The sequence below is a fragment of the Ruditapes philippinarum genome, unplaced genomic scaffold (genome assembly GCF_026571515.1).
Source record: "Ruditapes philippinarum isolate M1 unplaced genomic scaffold, ASM2657151v2 ctg863_1_1_1_1, whole genome shotgun sequence".
Classification (NCBI taxonomy): Eukaryota; Metazoa; Mollusca; class Bivalvia; order Venerida; family Veneridae; genus Ruditapes; species Ruditapes philippinarum.
The window spans coordinates 260,009-280,963 of NW_026861574.1; the positions used below are offsets into that span (position 1 = coordinate 260,009).

At 32.5% G+C, this 20,955-nt stretch overlaps 2 protein-coding genes across 2 annotated transcripts; both read left to right on the forward strand.

Annotated features, from left to right (window-relative positions):
• The first annotated feature begins 3,323 nt into the window (after positions 1–3,323).
• On the forward strand, positions 3,324–12,649 carry LOC132716217 (quinone oxidoreductase PIG3-like). The gene is made up of 8 exons (XM_060699437.1): positions 3,324–3,507; positions 4,436–4,570; positions 5,815–5,950; positions 6,579–6,710; positions 7,354–7,566; positions 8,821–8,925; positions 11,551–11,642; positions 12,100–12,649. The coding sequence occupies exons 1-8, from the start codon at positions 3,430–3,432 to the stop codon at positions 12,313–12,315; spliced, it is 1,107 nt and encodes a 368-aa protein (XP_060555420.1). The 5' UTR covers positions 3,324–3,429; the 3' UTR covers positions 12,316–12,649.
• A 1,999-nt stretch (positions 12,650–14,648) lies between these two features.
• LOC132716227 (uncharacterized) lies at positions 14,649–16,493 on the forward strand. Its single transcript, XM_060699453.1, has one exon. It carries the CDS (start codon positions 14,649–14,651, stop codon positions 16,491–16,493), a length of 1,845 nt encoding a protein of 614 aa, XP_060555436.1.
• The last annotated feature ends 4,462 nt before the right edge of the window (positions 16,494–20,955 follow it).

Below are 20,955 nucleotides of genomic sequence, written 5' to 3' on the forward strand. Positions count from 1 at the left end.
TCATAAACCACTAAGCCAATTTCATCCAAACTTCACAGGAATGTTCCTTTGGTGGTCACCTTTAAAAATTGTTCAAAGAATTTAATTCAGAACTAATTGCCATGGCAACCGAAAGAAAAAACTTTAAATATCTTCTTGTAAAAAACCATAAGAGCTAGAGCTTAGATATTTGGCATGAAACATGTTCTAGTGAGTGTCTACCAAGTTTGTTCAAATAAAAGCCCTGGGGTCAAAATTGGCCCCGCCCCGGGGGTCATTGATTTTCCCTATATGCATATAGTAAAAACTTAAAAATTCTTCTTTTAAAGAACCGAAAGAGCTAGAGCTAAGATATTTAGCATGAAACATGTTCTAATAAGTGTCTACCAAGTTTGTTCAAATAAAAGCCCTGGGGTCAAAATTGGCCCCGCCCCAGGGGGTCATTGATTTTTCCTATATGCATATAGTAAAAACTAAAAAAATCTTCTTTTAAAGAACAAAAAGAGTTAGAGCTAAGATATTTAGCATGAAACATGTTCTAATAAGTGTCTACCAAGTTTGTTCAAATACAAGCCCTGGGGTCAAAATTGGCCCCGCCCCGGGGGTCATTGATTTTCCCTATATGCATATAGTAAAAACTTAAAAAATCTTTTTTTAAAGAACTCAAAGAGCTATGGCTAAGATATTTAGCATCAAACATGTTCTAATAGGTGTCTACCAAGTTTGTTCAAATAAAAGCCTGGGGTCAAAATTTGCACCGCCCCGGGGGTCATTGATTTTCCTTATATGTGTATAGCAAAAACTTAAAAAATCTTCTTTGAAAAAAAACCCAAATAGCTAGAGTAAAGATATTAAGCATGAAATATCTTTTAGTGAGTGTCTACAAAGTTTGTTCAAATTAAAGACCTGGGGTCAAAATTGGCCCTGCCCCGGGGTCATTGATTTTCTTTATACATGTATGTGTATAGCAAAAACTTAAACTCTTCTTTGAAAAAACCCAAATAGCTAGAGTTTAGATATAAAGCATGAAACATCTTCTAGTAAGTGTCTACAAAGTTTGTTCAAATAAAAGCCCTGGGGTCAAAACTGGCCCGGCCCCAGGGGTGTCATTGTTTTAACTATATGTGTATAGTAAAAACTTAAAAAAAAATTTCTTTCAAAAGCCTAATGAGCTAGAGCTTAGATGTTTAGCATGAAACATCTTCTTATGGATGTCTACCAAGTTTGTGCAAATAAATAGCCCTTGGGTTAAATTGGCCCTGCAACGTTGAGGGGGGGTGGGGGTTGGGGGACCTTATATACAGGTGAGCGACCTCAGGGCCATCATGGCCCTCTTGTTTTATTTCCCACAATATTTATGTGTTATGTCTTTTTCTATCTCCCCACAATATGTGTTATGTCTTTCCTATTTCCCAGAATATTTATGTGTTATGTCTCTTCTATTTCCCACTATTTATTTGTTATGTCTTTTCTATTTCCCCACAATATTTATGTGTTATGTCTTCTATTTTCCACAATATTTATGTGTTATGTCTTTACTATTTCCCCCCAATATTTATGTGTTATGTTTCTTCTATTTTCCACAATATTTATGTGTTATGTCTTTTCTATTTCCCAACAATATTTATGTGTTATGTCCCTTCTATTTCCCACAATATTTATTTGTTATGTCTTTTCTATTTCCCCACAATATTTAAGCCAATTTATCATGATATTAAGAATCTGAAAGTAAGTGATTCCTTTCCATCATTAGTTATTGATTATGCAATGTTTAATGAGTTTACTGGGGCTTCAGTGGCTGAGTGCTGAATGTCATTTGTGTTCAAACAACTTGCACCTCACCACTGTGGGTTTGAATCCAGGAAGGAACTTTGGATACTTTGATGTGAGGAAGCTAACCAACTATCTAATAGAACATTGTCATGCATTGAAGGATTTTAAAATAACTTGGCATAAATGTCTACCACATCAAAATGATGTGTCTCACCCAGACCCATGTCCCAGGTGGTAAGTTTGCTAAAGTATTTAAATAGCACTCTATTGTGTCGCCTTGAAAAGGCAACATATAGGGGTTACTTTTGTTGGCGGTGTCGTTGTCTGAGTCGGTGTCCCCTAAAGCTTGTCTGGAGCACTATTAGTCGGATTGACTTCATACTTGGTATGCATGCTTCTTTCAATAACCCAAATTGCAATGCACAAGGACCGGTACTCTGCACTTCTTAATTTTTGAGTCATTGCCCTTTGTTAATTTTCATACTTTATTTTTGTCTGGGCCATTTCTCTTCAACTATAAAAGCTATGGACTTGAAACTTCATAGGATGATAGATCTCATTAAGAAGAAGTGCAGTGCACACGAAATGGCACTCTGTACTTCCTAATTTTTGAGTTATTGCCCTTTGTTAATTTTCATACTTTATTTTTGTCTGGGCCATTTCTCCTAATGTATAAAAGCTATGGACTTGAAACTTCATAGGATGATAGATCTCATTAAGAAGAAGTGCAGTGCACAAGAACCGGTACTCAGCATTTCTTATTTTTTGAGTTATTGCCCTTTATTAATTTTCATACTTTATTTTTGTCCAGGCCATTTCTCATAAATTATAAAAGATATGGACTTGAAACTTCATAGAATGATAGATCTTATTGATAAGAAGTGCAGTGCACAGAAACTGCTGCTCTTCACTTATTATTTTTTGAGTTATTGCCCTTTGTTGATTTTCATATTTCATTTTTGTCCTGACCATTTCTCCTAAACTATATTGTTCACAAGGCGACACATTTTCTTATTTCAATTTTGACCTGACCATTTCTCCTAAACTATATTGTTCACAAGGCGACACATCCGATTCGTGGAGTTCTAGTTTCACAGTACAAGAACAATATTAAGCAATAAGTTACATGTACTTTCATTCTATTTGCTTTTCATAATACCTTTCTTCAATGTTTAAGTAACCTTTTCTCTGTAAGTTCAGTAATTGATTGGTATATAAAGTTATGATGAACAGGGAGTATTAGGACATGAATTAAAACTGGAACTTACGATAACAAATATTTTAATGTCAGTAAAAAGGTAGATAATTTGATTGTGCACAATATCTAGGACAGTATATATGTCCCAGACATTACTGATACATACTGTAATAAATTTTTTAGACCAAGACAGTGAATTCCACAGCCTACTGTCCTAGAGTCGCATCTGATTAAATGTGATTTTACAAATTCTATATTAGCCATATATACTAATTATCATGTGTTTTCAACTGTAGAAAATTTCGGATCAATCAATTTCATGATAAAACATCGGAAATGTGATTGTCTACATTATTAAATTAGCAGCCGATGTAATAATTCCGTGGGACCGTTCAGTACAGAATATAGACATACCGTCCTAGAAAACGAACCGATTTGTCCCAGATTAATACAGCAACGTTCACCGTTCTAAATTTTGAATGAGTCTTCCACTATCTAAATTCTTATTACCTATTTACTGTGTATTTGTAAGGAGTTTACATGTCATGTCTTCAGAGGTATGTATGAAGCATTTTAATTTTTCATTAAATGTACGAGTTTTCGGATGTGAATAATTTCAGATAGGCTATCCATTGGTTAGGAACCAGGGTATTATCCAACTGTTCAGCAATGAAAATTTATCCATTAGATAGCTGGCCAATGTTTAAGCATTTATCCAGTGGATAAACTGTCCACTTTTTAATTTTAGGATGTTTTGTTCAACTTTTCTTGACTGCTTGGTGGAAATCAAGATTGAAATGTTTATGAATTACATGTAAATATCATTATGTTACCTGGTTAGTGGTTACCATTTTTAATTGAATTATTTACAGAAATAACATTGCTCTAGTCTGAAGTGAACCAATAAAAGACAGACTCTAGGGTTATTTTAGCCCAACAAATTGTGCGCTTTAGAGCGTTTATTATATAGAAGATTTAAACAGCTTAACTGACCTCTGTGTAATATCAGTTTGTAAAGTTGGTCGGTCTTGCAGTAGAAATATTGAGACAAGGCATATTTTAGACAAGGCATATTTTAATTTTAAGTTATAAAAAATCTTTAGATATAAGTTAACATTGATTTTCGCAAGCCCTTACTAAGCACTGGCTCTATCACATTATGGTGAGGAAAATGTTTTGCATCATGGCATAGAATTCTTCTAGTTTTGAAGAAATACTGATGTAGAAATTGTGATTACCTTCAAGGGAACTGCAAGTCTAAAGTAAAAAATATATATATATGTCACGGTTTAGAACTATATAAGATGTGTATGCGGCCAGATTGCTCAGTTGGTGAACGATGTTTGCGGCCAGATTGCTCAGTTGGTTGAGCCATAGCGGTATTCTGAGGGTCCTGGGTTTGAGTCCCGGTCAGGCTGCAAATTTTTCTTACCCTCGGCCTGTTACATATATAAAAAAGACATGTAGGTAGTTTCTATGTTACAGATGAAATATGTACATTATGAGAAGGGTGGGGCGGAGAATTTGTCAATACGAACAACAAATACTCCAGCACTGAGGGAGAGGGAAGTCCTTGTGAAAGTTTATGCTTCAGCTATTAACCGTGCGGACACTCTGCAGGTAAATACTGTCAAACTTGTCTTTAAAGGCCAGTTTTAGGAATAGACAAAAGTGGCTTCCGTTGAAAGAGGTCAGGTTTTTTTAAAACCATGTATAACCATTTAACCCTTTACCTCATATATACGCGAAACAACGCACTTTCGACCCCCCCCCCCCCCTTTTAGGCCTCAAATAGTGAAAAAATGTCCTATTTGGGCCCCAAACATACGTTTTCGTTTGAGAAATGTTGCTAAAAAAAGTGATCACTTTTTCAGCGGTGTCCCCCCATCCAAAAGATACATCAGGGGGTTACCAGAAGGGGGATGTGACCTGTTCTGTTTGGGGGGTTTGAAGCGGGGCGGTAGTCCCCCTCATCGCCAAGAAAATTTTAGACTTGTGAGAGGCTAAAAATGACCCCAGGTCGATCATAAGGTAATGTGTAACCAACGCTGAAAAGCCTTTGACTCTATCTCAATCCCTTGAGAAGTTGCAGCACTTTGAAATAAATTTTGATGGAAAAAATCAAGGCAAAACAGTAATATTTGGCAATTTTGAGATATCCCCTCGTTGCCATGGTAACAGGAAATTTAAGACTGAGCATGTTGTTACCAAGGCAATGGTCCAGTCAACATCTGTGCCAAGTTTGATTAGTATTGAAGCATTTTGCATAGTTTCATAGCAGTTTGAACTTGTAACAGGAGGCTTTTCAATGAAAACGGCCATTTTTCACAATATGCTCATGAGGGAAAGGGTTCAAAGGGTGGACTTGGTTGGCGATTACTTACTAGATTTGACTGCTTTATCAGTCTTTTAATTTAAGATTTTGAATTTACTGGCCTGAATTCCAGTTTTATTCAGAATTTTCAGAATTTATTCTTCTAAATATTTAACTAAATTTTCTTAAAATTAACACTGGCCCAAAATAATTTTCACTGGCCATGGGCCACCAGGCCAGTGCTAAATTTGATGACTGCTACATTGTTTTTGAAAAGTAGATCAGAGGTTCCACTCTGATATCTTTTTTATATTTGAAATAATGCACTATAGTTCATATGGTTGTTTCATTCACTGGTAAAGAGTAAAAATCTGTCATATGGTTTGTGTTTGAATTATTATTTTAGAACCCAGTCAATGGTGTAAGTTAAAATGGATTCTCGCTGAGGCCTATTTTTTTTATCTCCTCAATGTTAACAGATTATGGTCAAATTTATAACACTTTGTTAGTATATTGCCTCTTTGATTAATATTCATATTGAATATTTAAGAGGAAAGGTTTCTATCCACCTCCACCAGGGGAGAGTGAAATACTTGGATTGGAGGCTGCTGGCACTGTTGAGAAGGTTGGCTCAGACTGTACTGGGTCCTGGAAAATTGGGGACAAAGTTATGGCGTTATTAACAGGTAAAGTTACCTTAAGACACCTTATAATATTGAGAACACTTTCTTTGACTATTGTCCAGGTACAGGCGTTTTCTGAAAGGTCAGAGATTGTTGAAACAAGGGCTTGAACCACTGACCTATTCAGTTCAAGTAAAATATCTTGGCCATGAAATTTACTCGATGTAGGCCAATGTTAATAGTAAAAGAGCAATGGGAGAATGCTTAGAATTCTTTGTAATATACATTGTTGTAAAAAATTGCCATGCTTTTTTTACATTGTGCATATAGGGGGCTTGGTTATAATGTTCTAGGGGACCCAAGTGACTGAGTGGGTACAGTCATTAGATTGGAAATCTCATCTTCTTTACTGCTGAAGGTTAAAAACATGTTTGACATTTTTGATTCTTTCACATGATATAGCAATCCAGTTAGCTTACTGAATGTCAGTGGTTCTAATGTGACTGTCGACTGCTTCTAACAATATACATGTACATTTGTAGTTATATCGTTACTTAAATTACATTTTATAATATTTTTGTAACTAAACACTCACTGACAAAATTTTTTTTTGAATTCTTTCCTTCTTAATGCAGGTTTTGGTATTATATAGACTGTTATAAAATCATATTGTTTTACGTTGTACACGAAGGTGGTGGTTATGCTGAGTTTGTGGCTGTACCGGAGGATATACTACTGCCAGTTCCGGTTGGAATGAGCCTTACTGTAGCGGGCGGTATACCGGAAGTCTGGCTGACCGCATATCAGCTCTTACACGTTGCAGGTACCAGTATAAAACCTTTGTTTTTAGCTCTTTTATCAGGATTGACACAGACCTGGAAATTTCAAAGAAATCACTATGTCCCTCTGTCATGGAAATATCATGGAATTTCCTAAATTGAAATTTTATCGTAGTAAATGTCATGGAATTTCCAAATTTATCGTAAAATTTTAAAAATCTGCAGTAAAAATATTCGGCAGTGCAAAATAAGCCGAGAATTTTTTTTATAAAAAATCAAATATCAAATGCAGTAAGTTTATTACAAAAGGTTAAAAGTGTATTTAAATAGGTACATGTACTAAAAATAATTTTTAAAGAGAAATACATTATATATATTTCTTACAACATATACAATTTTTTCATTACACAAGTGAGAAAAGTATTATGAAATCATGATTAATTTGGCATACCTGGTGCTAGCAATGTGACAAGTGCAGTCCAAAATCAGCCTGAACTTTTGTGTCATCTAGTAATGATCTGCACCGTTCTGCTATTCAGTTGGTTAATATTCTGATATTTTCTTTAAAACTGATGGTTTTGTCTGGACTGAATGATGGACAAATCTTTTTATAATATTTTGCATGGTAATGTTATGGTATCAAATATAACTAATTAACTATGCATTGTCTGATATTATAATTTTAAGGTGAATTGGAGAAAGGTGATTCTGTGCTTATTCACGCTGGAGGAAGTGGTGTAGGGACCGCAGCTGTACAGTTGTGCATACAAGCAGGTTGTAAGCCTATTGTAACAGCAGGTTCCGAGTCTAAGCTTCAAATGGCGAAGGACCTTGGTGCTGTGGCGGGCTACAATTATAAAGAGGGTGATTGGAGTGAAAAGGTGCTAGAATTTACACAAGGTGATTGTTTTCAACAACTAACTATTAATCTAGTAATTTTGGATGCAGTTAAATGATCTTGAAGTGTTTTGAGCGCAAAAAATATTTGGTCATTTGGTTAAGTGACTGACATGTGGCGGCAGACTGTTAATCTAATGATCGCTAGCTGCACGGGTTCAAACCCTGTCAGGGGCAAGTCGTTGTTTCCTTGAGCAAGAAACTTAACAATCATTGCTCAGTACTGGTTGGTTCCAGGAATGGATTCGAAAATGTGTTTATAAGCTTATATCTTCCTACACAATTGAACTAAAATAAATTCTGTATAAACCAAATGACTTACAATTATAAAAAGGTTGTGTATGAAAAACTTCCCATGTTATGTATATTATTCTATATAATAAATCAGGTCAGGTTAAATTTTCTACAGATTTGCCTAAAAGCCATTTATACAAGTTTCAGAAATTTACCCTCATCTAAAACTGCATATCATCACATAGAAAATGATAATCATTACTATTGACCAATGAGAATATTTATGCATTTTAATACCCGAAAAAAAAAGTTTTACTTTATGTGACTTTGTTTAAAGTTTCCATTCCATGCTTTGTTGTTATTGTTTGAGGTTTGACTGAAGTTCGACCAGATTTTTTTCTTTTTATATTTTTAAGTTCAGAATAATAGAGATAATGTCAGAAAAAAAGCTTGTAGTACATGTATTTCTGTATGGAAAGAAATGTAACGATATTTTTAAAGAGCACACCATACAGTATATTGAAATTTAAATACAATGGTACATCTAATCGCTGTATCTGAAAATCAATGATTTTAAGCAGATATTAGGCTGGTTAAGAGATGCAACAACTTTGCAACAGCTTTGTTTGCAAGTATAATTACATATCATCACCTTGGTGCAATAACAGAATAAATTCTTCTAACTTTAATAGGTTTTAATTGGTTATTGCACTTAGGTGACTATATGTCAAATAAAAATAGAGGTTTTACAATAAGACCTTTATTAGGTTCTTTAAACTCCTTTCAATTACAGTATATTAATCATGCCCTATTTTGTGTTTGGGGGACCGGGGTTGTGAAACAGATTTTCCCTTGTCCATCTGTATGGGTCTGCACTGACAATGTGACAGTGTTATTTTTTTTGTGACATCTCTGTTCTACAAATTTGTAGTGATTTTAAATTAATAAATAATTTTATATTCAATACTGGTATTTCTGACGAACTTTTGCATATGTATTTTATTAACGTTTTTCTTTGCACAGGGAGAGGTGTGGACTTGATAATAGACTGTATTGGGGCCTCGTATTATGAACAGAATATGAAGTCAATTCGCACAGAGGGAAGATGGGTCCTCTATGGCTTGTTAGGTATATAAACAGATTGATAGGATCAAAATCGATATGCATACATATTTAGTATCATTCAGTGAATTACTGAATTCAATTTATAGGTCATCTTTTGGTTGATAGTAACATTTAAGGACATGAATGGTGACATGTCCGGGGTCCGTACTCTCAGTGCTTGAAAGGGCGAATGGACCCTCATTAAGCCTAGAACACATACATACATACATACAAAAGTGTCCATTTCATCAGGAGCAAGATTAATTGAATCTGAACCTAAGAAGATAAAAACTATGAAAAAGAACTTATTTTGCTGATTTTATTTGAGATATTGAGGGATACTAGAAGACTAGAACGATTTAGAATTTAAAACTTGGTTTGATATTGGAAATTTCTTATGTAGAAAATAAACATTTCATCGACCAATCGTATGGTGAACTCATCAGGGTTATGCTCCTGGTTTAGAGTCAGACCAGCATGAAGATTAGTTTATCAGATATTTAAACCAAATGTTGACAGGACATCTGAAATGTTTTTGAAATCACTTCAAATTGACAGTACCTTGTGCAAATTTTGTCCGAGTTGAGTCTATTTTTGGATTCAGCAGACTGGCATATTGTTTCTAGTTTGTTGCAGGATATACCTATTGTGTAGATTAGCTAGAAACTGTAACTTTTTGTGCTCCAACCATGATAAAAGTAGGAGCATGCTGGCCTGCTCCTTTTGTCTACACTGTTGACTGCTTAGTTATAAAAAATGTATTTTGGTATTGAAACTTGTCAGTTCCAAAATGAAAACTAGAGAAGCAGTCTGTACAAAAATTGTAAGAATTTTTAATGGTTGTGGCTTAATTTTAGTATTGTGATATTGAAGCCCCCTTATATTAAAAATGGAACATTTCAAATCAAAACTTGAGAACCAGTCTGTACAAAAACAGTAAGAATTCTTAATGGTTGTGGCTTAATATTAGTATTGTTATATTGAAACCCCCATATATTAAAAATATAATGTTCCAAATCAAAACTGGAGAAGCAAGCTCATACATGCCATATTTCCAGCCACCCAGATAGGGGGATTTGGCTTTAAAAAGCAGGGGATTTGGACCAAAAGTAGGGGGATTTTTAAGCAAGCACAAACCAGTCGTAATCTTAAAACGATGCAAACATTTAATAAAATTTCCCCCATTTTATTATGAAAATGAACATTTCTACAAGATCATTTGATATTTTCAAGTTTTAACATACATGACTGTGAAAGAATAATATGTAAACAATTGCAAATAAGCATAGGTACTTTAAATATTTGATGTAAATAAAATAAGAATCCCTGTAAAACAAATATAATTAATTGCATGTTTATCATATAAAATACATTTTATATCAGATATATATTGAATCATTTTAGTACAAATAACTTGAATTTGATGCATTCAAAATCATTAAAATAAATATACTTTAACAGTCAAGATTTTTCTCTTTAAATAAAAGGTTACCAACATTTTCACGGAGAATTTGTGTAGCCATAGAAAGGTGAAATAAAAAAATGCTGTCTTAAAAATTTTCCGTTGACACTTCATAAAAAGTAAAAAAAAAATCTGACACAAATCTTAATCCAGTTTTTATGTACTTCACACCTCAATTTGTTAACACACATCAATTGCCTTATATGGCAGTAGGGAGTCTAGACACTACGTCACTTGATACCTGTATATATGTACTTATAAACTGTGTAATTGATGCAGAGTTGTGTAAAGGTTTTTTGGAGTGTACTGACTACTGGATAATAATTGGACCTAATTATTTCGGCCCTTTGGGTGTTAAAACAGGTATTATTTATTATTTATCTGATTGAAACGGATGTTTACCTCTTTCAATCCCTCCTCAGTGTTGTTGCTTACTGTGAGACAAAGCTAGTTTATATTATTTTTGCAACAACATAGATCACAGTTACATGAAAAATAATAGTTTCAAACATTGCTTATCTGTGATTCTTTGAGATTCTATTGCCTGATAGTTATTTTTTTATCTGCACTTATCAACTTCAAAGACCCAATGCCGACAACAAACTCAAGGCGGGGTTACATAGCCAAACAAAAATTGATATGTCACACATTCAGTATCGGACGCTGTCATTGGTTAAGCACCTGCAATACTGACACTGATTGACAGGTTAATCAAAGGAGAATTTGTTATTCCTTGACAGCTGAAGTGTGTCGGAGTAACTAACAATACAATTATCCGTTAGACCCCTGCTGTTTAATGGGGAAATATTACTTCAGGCATATATAGTTGTAAAAGTTGTTTAAGTCGTTTGTTTAATTATGTTTATTGGTAAAAATGATGCTTTAATTTTTTTGTTGGTTGAATTTTTGAAAATCGGGGGATTTCGATCCCACGGCGGGAGATCGGGAGACATGGTCGAAAATCGGGGGTTTTCTGTACAAAAACTATTACTATAAGAGTTCATAATGAACAGTTTATACTAGGATGTGGGAAAATCTTAATATTTTAATATTGAAATTCTTTATATTAACATTTGAAAGTGCCAAAATATAAACAGAATAGGGAGATTGTACAAAATATTCCCATAAATAGTTTTATAGCATTTATATGATGTCAAAAGCTTTATTTTTCATTTATTTCTTTGCAGGGGGTGGAAATATTAGTGGAGATATGTTTAGTCAGTTGTTAAGAAAACGAATCAGAATAACAGGAACAACTTTGAGAGCTAGGAAACTTCAAGTATGATATTATATTTATTTTTTTCTTGCTAAATATTGTTAACCTTTAGGTCCAAAAGCCTTAAACCATAACATTTTAAATTCTTACATCTAGATCAACCTGGGACACTTAAAACAGAAAGACATGCAAACAATTATTAAGAAACATATTTTTGTGCTATTCTAAGCCCAATTTGAGTTACAAATGTTGCAACACATATCAGTTTTGGGTCATTTAGAATATTAGAATAATTATTCTGGAAAAAAGGGTTAAGGGAATGATCTGAAATTTTGCATACAGGTTATTGATCTAGACCTTCATAGGTTAGCCAAAATCATCTGTCCTGTTGCACAATATAACCTAAACTGTGTTTGTGCACAAAGCAAAAAATCATAATTATGCATCGCAGGGTATCATTGAAAATAGATAGAGACCATGAAGTATGTACTTACAAATATATATATTTTTTATTTTTCAGTATAAGAAGAATATAACAGATGGTTTTTCAAAGAATTGTCTGCCCTTGTTTAAGGATGGTTCCAAGCCTCAATTGAAGCCTATAATTGACACAATATTTCCATTTCACAAAGTTGCTGATGCCCATAGATATATGGAAGCGAACAAAAATACAGGGAAAATAGTTCTTCAGATCAGGGACGAGTCTTCGGGGAAAACTTTACATGATGAATTATGATTCAGAACTCATATAATAGATAATAGATCTGTGATATGAAATAAATGTGTGCGTTGTAGGGTGATGGGTGAAATTTAATCAGAATTCTTAAATAAAGGATATCAAAACTATATTGTGTGATACAAGATTGCCAAGTTTAATGGTATGCATTTAAATGGAAACAAGGTATAGTAATTGTGAGAGACATTTATATTTCTGTTTTGGATATGACATCATTGTATTTATGATGTCAAAGAACTTACATAGTGCCATTACATAACATTTGTTTTATGTAGCTTTTAAACTTTTGTTAAGGAGTTACTATTTTGACATTCAAATAAAGATGTATAATAAGTGTCTGTGTGTTTTTAAAATAAGATTTGTGTTTCACTTTATTCGTTCTTATTATAAAACAAAATCATTCTGTTAAAGAACCCAATATATATGTATTTACAGTGAACTGTACTATGTGTTGTTTATTACATGAAGCATTTCTTTTTCAGATTTTTTTCAGAATTTCTTAGAGCAACAAATATATTGTATTATATAAATAAAATTTAAAAAACAGAAAACTAAACTGATGTCCTGATACAAGTATTTTTGTCAATAATCACCATTTTCTTCATGATACAAATATATTATTTTAAAAAATCCAGAAAGCTAGAGCTTATATATTAAGCATGAAATATCTTTAGTAAGTGTCTACCAAGTTTGTTCAAATAAAAGCCCTGGCTAGGGTTTCACTAACATTCCGTAAGTTTTGGGTATCTTTTTACGTAAATTTGGGCTTGTGCAAAGTGTAAATCTACGTAAGTTGCGTTTCATTAAACAGAACATGCAATTTACACCACCAATAAGTGAGTGTAACTCAAGTTTGAACTTAAGCAAATACGTAGCTTAGAAAGTTTTAGTGAAACGCAAATAAATAAGTAAGTTCGGCTTACACAAAAAGTTACGTTCAAACTAGAGTTATGATAACGCAAGTATGTTAGTCAAAATGGCCCCTTCTGGGTGGTCATTGATTTTCCTTACATGCATAATATTATAGTAAAAACAATAAAAAAAGCTTCTTTTAAAAAATACAAAGAGCTAGAGCTTGCATGTGGCATGAAACATCTTCTAGTGAATGTCTAGCAATTTGGAGTCAAAATTGGCAGGCCTGGGGGGGGGGGGGGGGGGGGTAATTGACTTTCCTGATATACATATAGTAAAAAAAAAAACCTCTTCTTTTAAAAAACACAAATTAACAAGTATTCTGTCTCCGGTGAGCGGTTTAGGGCCATCATGGCCCTCTTGTATTAGCAATGGAGGATTCCTGTAGAAGAATACCTGTAGGTATGGACTAACAGAACAAATTTTATCAAGATAAGGTCAGTGGAAAGAAAATTACGGTCAACACCAGATGTTTATATTGTTTTATTATCTACCGGTTTAGACCTACCGCTGAATAAACTTTTTCTTCAAACTTATGCATGAAAGGAATTCCACTGAGGTTAAAAAAACTCTTACATAGATCAGCTGGGGAGCTTAAAATAGAAAGATATGCAAAAGAATAGAAATTAATATACTGTACTCAATATGAATTAAAACTCACATTTTTGTGCTATTCTAAGGTCGATTTTAGTGAAAAAGCGTAGAAACGTCACTGGTAACAATTTCGGGTCATTTTTCAGAATTAGAATAATTATTCCGGAAAAACAGACTGAGCCAATGATCTGATATTTGGTACAGAAGTTATTGGTCTAAACCTACATCAAATGGAACATTAATCTTGAACAATTATTTTCTATCCTGACATTACAAAAAACCTCAGTGGAGTCCCTTTAACATGCATGAATTCCTTCAACAAAGGGAGACAACAAATGTCAGATTTGAAATAACTACTCAACAGAGTTAACTTCTTAAACAAATATGGAATACCCAATATACTCTAATTGTTGTTAGCAACTGGGAAATTTCTGAAATATTTTGTTTTTCTTTAAAATATTGAAAATCTAGTGACCGATATTAGCAAAAAGGTAATAATTTAATTATTATTCTACACTATGAGGAAGTCAAAATTATGTATTTGATTTCAATTTTCATTTCATAGGTTATATTTTCATTTCATAGGTTATATAAAAAAATAAACTGTGTAAATCAATTTTTACAAAGTAAAACAATAATAATCTAAAAAAATATTAATACATTTCTTGCAATATAACAAAAATTGATGATAAAAACTTATCTTAAATCAATTTTCTATTTTAAGAATTTAACAATAATAATTGTTGTGAGCTTAAATCAGAAAGGAAGTGAAGAAATTAAATATATGAAACTTCATAATATTTTAGAACATTAATGATATTTTCAGAATGTATCAAGTACCAAATTACACCCAGACTGTGTCAATGAAGCTATCAGAGGTTCTGGCCGATATAGGTGTTGATGAGAGAATAGTGATGAAAAAGAGAAGAAAATGGCTTCTGATGGAATCAATGATAAATATAAATGACCAACTACTTGGTGTTATTGATAAATTAACATTTTTTTTTGGAAGTCAATCAGAATGTACAACAACAGATGGAATGGGTTCAGACCTAGATCAACTTGTATGCAGTAAAGGATACCCTGTGATACAAGACTGGAGTGACTGGTTACCTGGTTTAAATAATTTTTTGATGATTCAAGATAATTCTGTATCTCCTGGATATTGTTTACTTCAATTTCTGAGGTCTGATGCTCCTCTTCCTGTTGATGGTGAAGCTAACCAATGCTTCTTCATGGACAGAACAGGAAAGTTACTTTTAAAGAATTCTTTGGTATCTATCACAAACAGGAACGGTTTAGAATTACATGGGCCAGCACAAGCCAGAAAAGGACAACGAGGCTACCCTGATATAGATCATGTGTTTGCTCTATATTGTACAACATGGCCGCAACAAGCTAGACGATGGTTGGATCAACAAGGTGAAGGTCAGTGGCCGTATTCTGAAATGAAACAATATTGCAGCAGAACTGGATGCTTTGTTGTTGGTGTTGGATGTAGTGGCAGTGAACATGAGCAATTTGAATGGAGAATATCAACATCTTTCGCTGAAAGGTGTTTAATGTTCAACCTGAATATTACACAGATTCGCTGTTATGTCTTGATGAAAATCATTTTAAAAACATTTATTAATCCATTGTTTAAAGATGTTATTACAAGTTTCATGTGTAAAACTGTACTCTTCCACTGTATTTCCAAAACATGTTCTAACATCTGGAGAGAAAATAACTTACTTTCTTGTCTATCACTGTGTTTATATCTCCTGTACAATAATATCATTAATGAACATTGTCCACATTTTATCATACCAGGGAACAATTTAATGAGGGGAAAGATTTCACCTGCAGTCAAACCATATATCCTGGAAATACTCAACAATATCATCTACAGTGAAGGAGTGGCACTTCTAGGGATTAATTGTGATCATCTTGGTTTCAGGCTTCATGACAAGTTTTATAACTTCTGTCTAATTAAGACAAGTGATTTTATTTCAGGATTTCTATATTTTAGTATGGCTTCAGAAATATCTAAGAAACTGATGAATACTTATAATCATCTTAAGGACAGTTGTCCTAATGAAGCTGTTGAAATATTAAAGAACATTTTATCAAAGTCAGTTAACTGTAAATATGAAGGTATAGATAAGACAGCCAGTCATCTTCTGTTACCATGGTATTGTACAACACTTGGATCTGTACTGGCTTCACTCAACATTTATCAGTACAACACTGTATCAGCAGATGCCCTCAAACTCATCTCACTTGGTCTGAATACAGATGTTGCATCAAGTAAACTGAAACTAGCCTCAATCTTATACTGCGTTCAAGAAATACAAAAAACTGACCTGGTTCTCAGTGAGATTGAAAAAAGATATGATCTACACATTGTTGAGCCTATCTGTTGTTGTAATGAAAATGAGAATGAACTGCCAAGACAAGGATTCTTTGAATTATGTGACAATCATAATGAAGAAGTCATACGATATACAACAGCATCATGTGTTACATTTCTGCCATGTGAACTTCACTGTGTACCAGCAGAACTCAGATATGAAATGTTTAGATCTACACAAGAGGACAGAAAGGTTCGCACTAGACAAGACAACAAATGGATGGATTTTGCTGTGGTAGATTTCCCTCCCTTACCTCTACTTTCTACAATACAAGATTAACAACCATCTTGGGAGACATGATGAAAAGCAAGCTGCTCTCTTCAAACTTATCAGAACCATAAATGAGGAACAAAACCTTGGACATCGGGAAACAGCTCTAAATATTCTCGGAAAGTGTATGGAAAAAGAAGGTAGAGCTGGAGATGCTTTAGAGTGTTACTTGATGTCACTAAATCTAAGGGGGCAAAACAATGCTGCAAAGATTCATATCGCCACACTCCTATATGCCCAAACCAAAATGAAAGCTTGTGGTAAGCTTTCAACAAGCTTGCTGCAAGCTTGCTTGCTTACATTGACTATTTATGCTTGTTGTAAGCTTGCTGTAAGCTTGCGCAAGCTTGCAGCTAGTTTCATACAGAATTCTGCAAGCTTGCTTAAGCTTACAAGAAACATTTTTATTGCAAGCTTGCACAAGCTTCTTAGAAAAATTTGGACTTAGCAAATTCTGTGAAAGCAGGGAAAGGAAAAGGAGTGAAAAATTTCTAAGACAGTACAAAAACTTGGAAACGTTTATAAAAATAATTTCACTCAAACTAATTAGCATTTATATAATATAATGGGATTCAAATGATAGATTTTATCTGCCTGTCTTACATTCTATGTTTTAGATTCATATAACTTTATCAAAATTTTTAATTACTGTAGTGTTATTAAAATTCTTAATATATTACTTTCTCAAAATTATTAATTAGTGCCATGTCAAAAATTAGAGAACACTTGAGACATCCAGATGATGTTCAGTAAAAAAAAGAAAATCACTCAAAATGAAAGAGGAAATCAAGAGTGTTTAAGCATATAAATTTTTGATAAAAGCTTTCAACATAAAGTCAGTATTTTAAATTTATTATTATGAAAGTTTACAAAATTCACAATTTTTTACAATTATGAACATACAAGCAAATATAATAAACATTATATATTGTCTGTTGGCTAATTATCTTTTTTGTTTCAATCACTCGATGTTAATTTTGTTTTATTTATGTGTCTTTTAATTTTTTATTCATTTGCACAAGTATATCCTTTCTTAAATATTAACTACCTTGTGCAGAAGTCAATTATGGCATAATTAAGATTCAATTTGACATTTCATAAATTGGTCTCCTGTGAGTATTAATTGTAGACTGTTCAACATATTGAAGTGATTGTAACATACTATCAACATGTGTAATTGGTCAGAGATCAGTCAAGTGTAACATTACTTTTCATAGAACAGAACAGAACAACAATTTTATTCATGACTTGTACAATAAGTACATCATGACATATACAAATATATACAATATGCATAATTGTCACATTTACATTACATATCAATTATCATATGAGGATGAACTACAATTAATGGTAAGTAAATGTAGTTCTTAGAGATAATGCATTTTTAATATACAAAGCTAGATTTTTCAAAAGTAACTTTTTTGTTGAATTTAAAAGATCTAAAAACTTATGAATGCTAGGTTTAACATAGTAATAAAGTTTATTACATGTATATGTTTTTCTACGCTCAACATAACATGGACAAATGATAATAAAATGATATTCATCTTCCAGATCGTGCATGTTACAATAAACGCAATAACGTTCATTCCTAGGTAACCTATTATTTCCAAACATGCCAGTATGAATAAGTAAAGGATGAGAAGACATTCTGATTAAACTAATAAAAAATCTCAAATTGCTTGGCAAAATGTCAAGTTACAGTCCATATGTAAAATTGTGTTTAATATTTGTATACAAATCTAAAACGTTATTTGTATACAAATCTAAAACGTTATTGTTTTCCTTATCAACATGCCAGGTTTGGACAAAAGTGTCTATAAGCCTCTGTTTTAATAGATTTACATCAACAGATTCTGGGTTATTCCAGATATAATTAAAACCATTTTCGTTTAACAATTTCTTAACTTTTGTTACCCAGTCTGTTTTACTATTATTACAATCATTTAGACTTATATTATAAACTTCCTTAACAATAATGTTATCTGTTTTAATAATTCGAAACCAGAATTTCAGAATTTTAACATGTATTAATATATATAATGGATAACGTGCTAACTCTCCATATACAGCTGCATTAGACCTTAGTTCTTATATGAACATTTAATATCTTTTTACAAATTTTCAATTGTACCCTTTCTATTTCTTTAGATTTGCCGTAGCCCCAAATTTCAGATGCATAGTTTAATATTGAACCTACAAATGAATCAAATAGTTGACAAAGCAATTTAGGTTTCAGTCTATATTTATTACATATTATTAACAACACATTAAGAGCTTTCAATGCTTTGCCAACAAGTTGTTCTTGATTGAGTGCAAAATTACCTGTATAATTGAAAACAGTTCCTAAATAGTTAAAAGTAACTTATGGCCTTTGTAAAAAAAATCATCGGAAGGCAATAACCCTCCTCTTTTTCTAAAAACCATAACTTTTGTTTTATCAATGTTAACTTCTATCACAATATGCACATTATAAATTTAAACTTTTACATATTTCATCTGGTGAATTTCCAAGTATAGCCATATCATCTGCAAATAGCATTAAAATCAGTAGAATTTCATTAATTTCTAAACCACAATTGATGTCTTGTTGTAAAAAAAGTTCAAAATCGTCTATAAAAAGAGAAAATAAAACCGGGGAAATTACCTCCCCTTGTCTTAAACATACAGCATATTCAAAGAAATCTGAATAGGCTTTACACATGATTTAACCTTTTGATACATATCCCTAACAATACCCAATAATTTACCCTTCATACCTAGATTATGTAATTTAAACCACAACGCTTTCCAATACACACAATCAAAAGGTTTTTTAAAACAACAGATACACAATATAAACGTTTGTTATGGTTAACATAATTTTGAACAATAGAAGATAAAACAAATAAAGCATCAATAGTTGACTTTCCTTTCCAAAAACCAAACTGTGCGTCTGATAGTATGCAATTTTCCTCACAATAGTTTGTAATTCTTTTACTGATAATAGACGTGAAAGTTTTTGAAAAACAGCTAACTAAAGTTATGCCTCGGTAGTTATTTACATTATTTTGATCCCCCTTTTTATTAAGAGGAATAATAACCCCTTCTGTCCAACTATCTGGAATATGCCCACTGTCAAGTATACAATTAAAAATATCACATAATTTGAATGATATGATAAAATATCAATTGATTCAATGAAATATTCATTTAAAAGGAAATCGTTACCACAAGCCTTGCCTCTTTTAAGTGATTTTAAACATTTACAGTTATTGGTTTATCTAACAAAGTTATCAATATCATTAAAATCATGCGTATTTGAAAAATACTCAGATTCCTCATCAGTAGTCTGGAAAATGTTGTTTCCTAATTCGGAAAAATATTTGAAAAAATAATCAAGTGATACTTATTATGTTTAACATAACTTTTATTTTTGAACAACTTCCAAAATTCTTTTGGTTTAGAAAATCTCAATTTTTCTATTTCTCTCACATGTTTAAATTTATACATTCTACGTTTTTTCTTAAAGGGAGACACAGGCAAAATTTTAATTTCTTAGTTTTGAATTTTTCATTCATTATTCTGTAAAGGCCCTCAAAATGAATATATAAGAGAGTCAAAGGAACAACCTTTTCTCCATTTAAAGTATAAAAGGGTGGTTTCCTAACTTGACCCGCGTGGGTCAGGTTAGAACGCTAAGGATTTCACAATAGTTGTCAAAGTAAACTCTGGAAATGTTAAAGAACATGTCAAATGAATGACTTAGACTTGTTTCAATCATGCAATATCCACAATATCTGTTACTGTAACTTCAAAGGTTTGTTCAAGTCACCTGACTTGTTATAAAACTATTTGGTGATCCTATTGGGGTCTAAATATTGTTCTACATACATAGATATATTTACGCTTCAACAGGTGAAGATGAACTAGTAGACATCTGATGATCAGACTGATATTCTTATAAACTTTTCAATGGTTAATTGGTTTTAACCAGTATTGTATATCATTTATGAATGGGCAGACGAAAGACATTGTTCATCATGAACTTTGATAGGCATGCTAGAGATTTGAATATTAAATGTTTTTTCCACAGGAACTTTAATTCTATCAATGTTAACGATAATATCGAAAATATACAGGTCTATAATATCCAAAATATACCGTATGGTGTAAGTTTATTTATACTAATATAGGGGTATTTTTGGATATTATCATTAATATTGGTTATTTGATAGAATTTCAAGTTCATGTGGTATTTTCTTTGGAACATACAACATAATAGTCAAATTGAACAAAGTCTGTTAATTGATTTATTCGGGAGGTCAATCACTATTTTAATGACCTAGTCTGACCCATCAGTGTGTTTACATGCCTATCAATAAAGTAAAAATCCATAACAACTCATGTTAAAATTGCAGACGAAGAATGATAATACTATGATAAAACAATTCGTAAAAATTGCCTACTTAAAGATTGCAATTAATTG

Coding starts and splice junctions, on each gene's coding strand:
- LOC132716217 (XM_060699437.1), top strand. CDS start 3,430: ATGAGTCTTCCACTATCTAAATTCTTATTACCTATTTACTGTGTATTT. Junction 6,711..7,353: donor TCAGCTCTTACACGTTGCAG/GTACCAGTATAA, acceptor TATAATTTTAAG/GTGAATTGGAGAAAGGTGAT. Junction 11,643..12,099: donor TGAGAGCTAGGAAACTTCAA/GTATGATATTAT, acceptor TTTATTTTTCAG/TATAAGAAGAATATAACAGA.
- LOC132716227 (XM_060699453.1), top strand. CDS start 14,649: ATGTATCAAGTACCAAATTACACCCAGACTGTGTCAATGAAGCTATCA.